The sequence below is a fragment of the Protobothrops mucrosquamatus genome, unplaced genomic scaffold, assembly GCF_001527695.2.
Source record: "Protobothrops mucrosquamatus isolate PMUCROS unplaced genomic scaffold, P.Mucros_1.0 scaffold18413, whole genome shotgun sequence".
NCBI classification, from domain to species: Eukaryota; Metazoa; Chordata; class Lepidosauria; order Squamata; family Viperidae; genus Protobothrops; species Protobothrops mucrosquamatus.
The window spans coordinates 1-3,000 of record NW_015404172.1 but is presented as its reverse complement, the minus strand read 5'-3'; the positions used below and the strand labels follow the sequence as shown (position 1 = coordinate 3,000).

Here is a 3,000-nt window from a genome sequence, read left to right as displayed (position 1 = left end):
AGATTCCTGGAATTCTCCAGCATGACTTCTCCGTGAAGTGCTTTTTGGGCAGGGTCCAGCTGAGACCACTCCTCCATGGAGAAATACACGGCCACTTCCTCAAAAGACACAACATCCTGAAGAAAAGAAATTTCCCTATTAACAGATAATCCCAAGAATAATTTGAGGTTTTTCTTCCATTAATTCTAGGAAAGAGATCCAGTGAACCAAATGAGCATCCTCTGCAGAATTCAGAGTGAGATCTCACCGCTTCTGGCTGATGACATAACTGAAGCAGATTGGATCTAGTTGGCGGTATTTGGAATGCTTTTCAGCATAGCCAACTAAAATAGTTTTCTTGGTCATTGGTAGTTGGGTCTTATATCCACTTAGTACTATATATATCTATGGAGATTCTCAATCACCAGATCACAGTTGTCCCAAAGATGCTTTTCAAAAGACAAAATAAGGGGTTTTTTTGTAATGGTGTGTGAGAATGACCCTGGGAGACAGAAGGAACAGCCCCAATGCTCACAACTGTCTGGTCAATGAAATCTGATGGCAAAGCAGGAGGAGAAAGCATCTCACAAAGGATCCCCTCAGAAGAGAGAGGATAGGCTAAGCTGAGCGTGAATGTTCTATGACTGGATATCAAATTTATATTGCTTAGAAACAGAAATTTTATACATTGAACTCTAGAACAAAATGAAATCCATCCAAGATTCATGGACTTTTCCGACATTTCTCCTCCTTACCTGAAGTAGAGGTTCAGCCAATCCTTCAGCTCCACCACAAAGAGGAGGTGACTCTACAAATTCCACGGACAGCTTTCTACTCTCTGTGAGACAGAAAAAAATGGGAGAAGCAGATTTGTTAAAGAGAGAGATTGTAATGATGTGCAGCTAAAGAATCAGCTAAATGTTGAAATCTCACATCACACAGAAAGACCTTCTGTTACCTGGCGTGATGTCCTGACTTTGACCTTTCTGGAAGTTCTCCCCGAACAGCAGCTCTTGAGAGGGTTTGGATGAATCTTTCCCCCCCTTGGGATACTCAGTCGTGGCTTCCAAGGATTTCTGGACATGATGTGATAGGAGAAACAAAGGAAGAGCACAGAGATAGAAATGAATTATCATACTGCACCTTCAAACTAGCAGACCCCAATGCCCATTGCTGAAACCTGAAACAGAATGGAAGAATTGCCCCAAATACATCCTCTGGAAGAATAGAACAAATAGCCTTAGGAGTTAATAATTCCAGAAAACCCGGCCAGAAAGGAATTGACAGATTCAGAGTGATTCTCTTTAGAGCTGCTAAGACTACATTCTCACACCTGCAACTCTTCTTGAATCTTATCCTCCTCCTGGTTTATCAGGAAGCCTTCGGCCAGGGCCACCGCCTGGGAACTGGTTTCCGCTCCACACTCACGCACCCATTTCTCCATCTCTGGTGGAAGGACAGTCAGGAACTGCTCCAGGAGCACCAGGTCCAGCATTTGGGCCTTCGTGTGTATTTCTGGCTGCAGCCACTGACAGCAAAGGCGGTGAAGCTGACTGCAAATATCTCGGGGACCCCTCCCCTCCTGGAACTGCACTTTTCTGAAGTGACAGCATTGGACCTCTGAACTCTTGGCTTCATCTTCTTGGTTCTTCTGCCCAGGACTTGCCCCATTTATCTCAAAGCTCCAAGACTGAGCAGCTGCAGGGCTTTTTCCAGCTGGGCGTTGTCCCTCCATCTTCTCTCTGGTCTCTAATCCAGCTCCAAAACAGACTGATGGATCTGCACAGGTCTTCCTAATCAGAAGAGGTCTGTCAAAATTTCCTAAGTCCATTTAGCCCTCTTCCCACACAAGAAACTTAAGACTCAAAAGCAACCAGGAAAGATTTCCGACTTATATATCTGAAATGGAAAACAAAAGAAAATTCCAGAAATACAGGTTGACCAACTTAACAACTGAGCACACACAAAAACTGAAAGAAGAAATTCTTATGAACCCACCAATATCTGGGAAGGGAGGTGAAATCTTTGTAGGTAGTGATGTATCTCTGTGTAGAAAAAAATCTGTAGTAACCTTCTGGATCAACTTCTTTCAAGGACTAAACAATTTGGATACATAAATTTAAAATATGTTTTTGATTTCTTATTCCTACTCATTTATTCAAATAATTTTGATGGCTGCTTGCAGTGTGAAAACTAACCTCTGTACAATCCAGATCATCAATGTCTCAGGTCACAAATAGACATTGAGATTAGTGGCTTTCTAAATCGATTTAATAGGTAAATCAATCAATATTTGAAGTTCCAGTGTAACTTTAGCCAGCAGAACCTCATTAAACTCCTGGCCCAAACTGCTATGGCTACCTGAGAAATCACAATCAACAAACCACCATTCAATGCAAACAGAATAATATCCGAATCAATAAACCAGCTTAACATGATGTTTTCATTCACGCATCTCCTGGAAACAGGTTCCCCACTTTTAGCCTAATCCTGAATAACTCCAACCTTTCTGGCGATCCTGAAGTTCTTCCTGGAGGCAACGCCGCGCGTCCGGAGCTTTGATTTCTTCCCTGCCTGGCCCGTGCATGCACAGGGGCGGCAGGGGAACATGGGACCCTGGGCTCCCCCCTTCCCACGCCTCCGAACCTGATGAAGTTTTGGTTGTCTCCATGCACGGTCCAGCCCGTGAAAGAAACGTCCCCCCACTTACTGAGAACGAGAGCAGAATCGCACCCGTAGGAAGGGCGGAAGCACCATCAGCCTCTTCTGAAAAATGCACCGAGCATGTCTCTTGACCTGCTGGAAGAGCGCATGCTCAGTTTTCTCCTGAAGCGGGGGCAGGTGAGGGCTTTGTAACGGCAGCCCAGGGAGCCCCCTGGTGGATCCTGCATGCAACGCTAGATAGACGCTGCAAGGGAATAGGGGAAATCATCATGTTCCATGCGGGCCTGGGATGATGGGCATTGGAGTAGAAGGAAAGGGTCCCTCTAACATTGCCTGTCTTCAGCAGGCAACATTTTC

At 44.9% G+C, this 3,000-nt stretch overlaps 1 protein-coding gene across 1 annotated transcript; it reads right to left on the bottom strand.

Moving 5' to 3' along the window:
• Positions 1 to 41: 41 nt before the first annotated feature.
• LOC107301861 (zinc finger protein 202-like) lies at positions 42 to 1,474 on the bottom strand (the record flags this gene model as incomplete). The annotated part of the gene is made up of 4 exons (XM_015831032.1): positions 1,313 to 1,474; positions 938 to 1,055; positions 735 to 817; positions 42 to 116 (listed from the first exon to the last, which is right to left on the bottom strand). Coding segments are annotated over exons 1-4 (438 nt in total), but the record flags the coding sequence as incomplete, so codon positions are not given.
• Between the last annotated feature and the right edge of the window lie 1,526 nt (positions 1,475 to 3,000).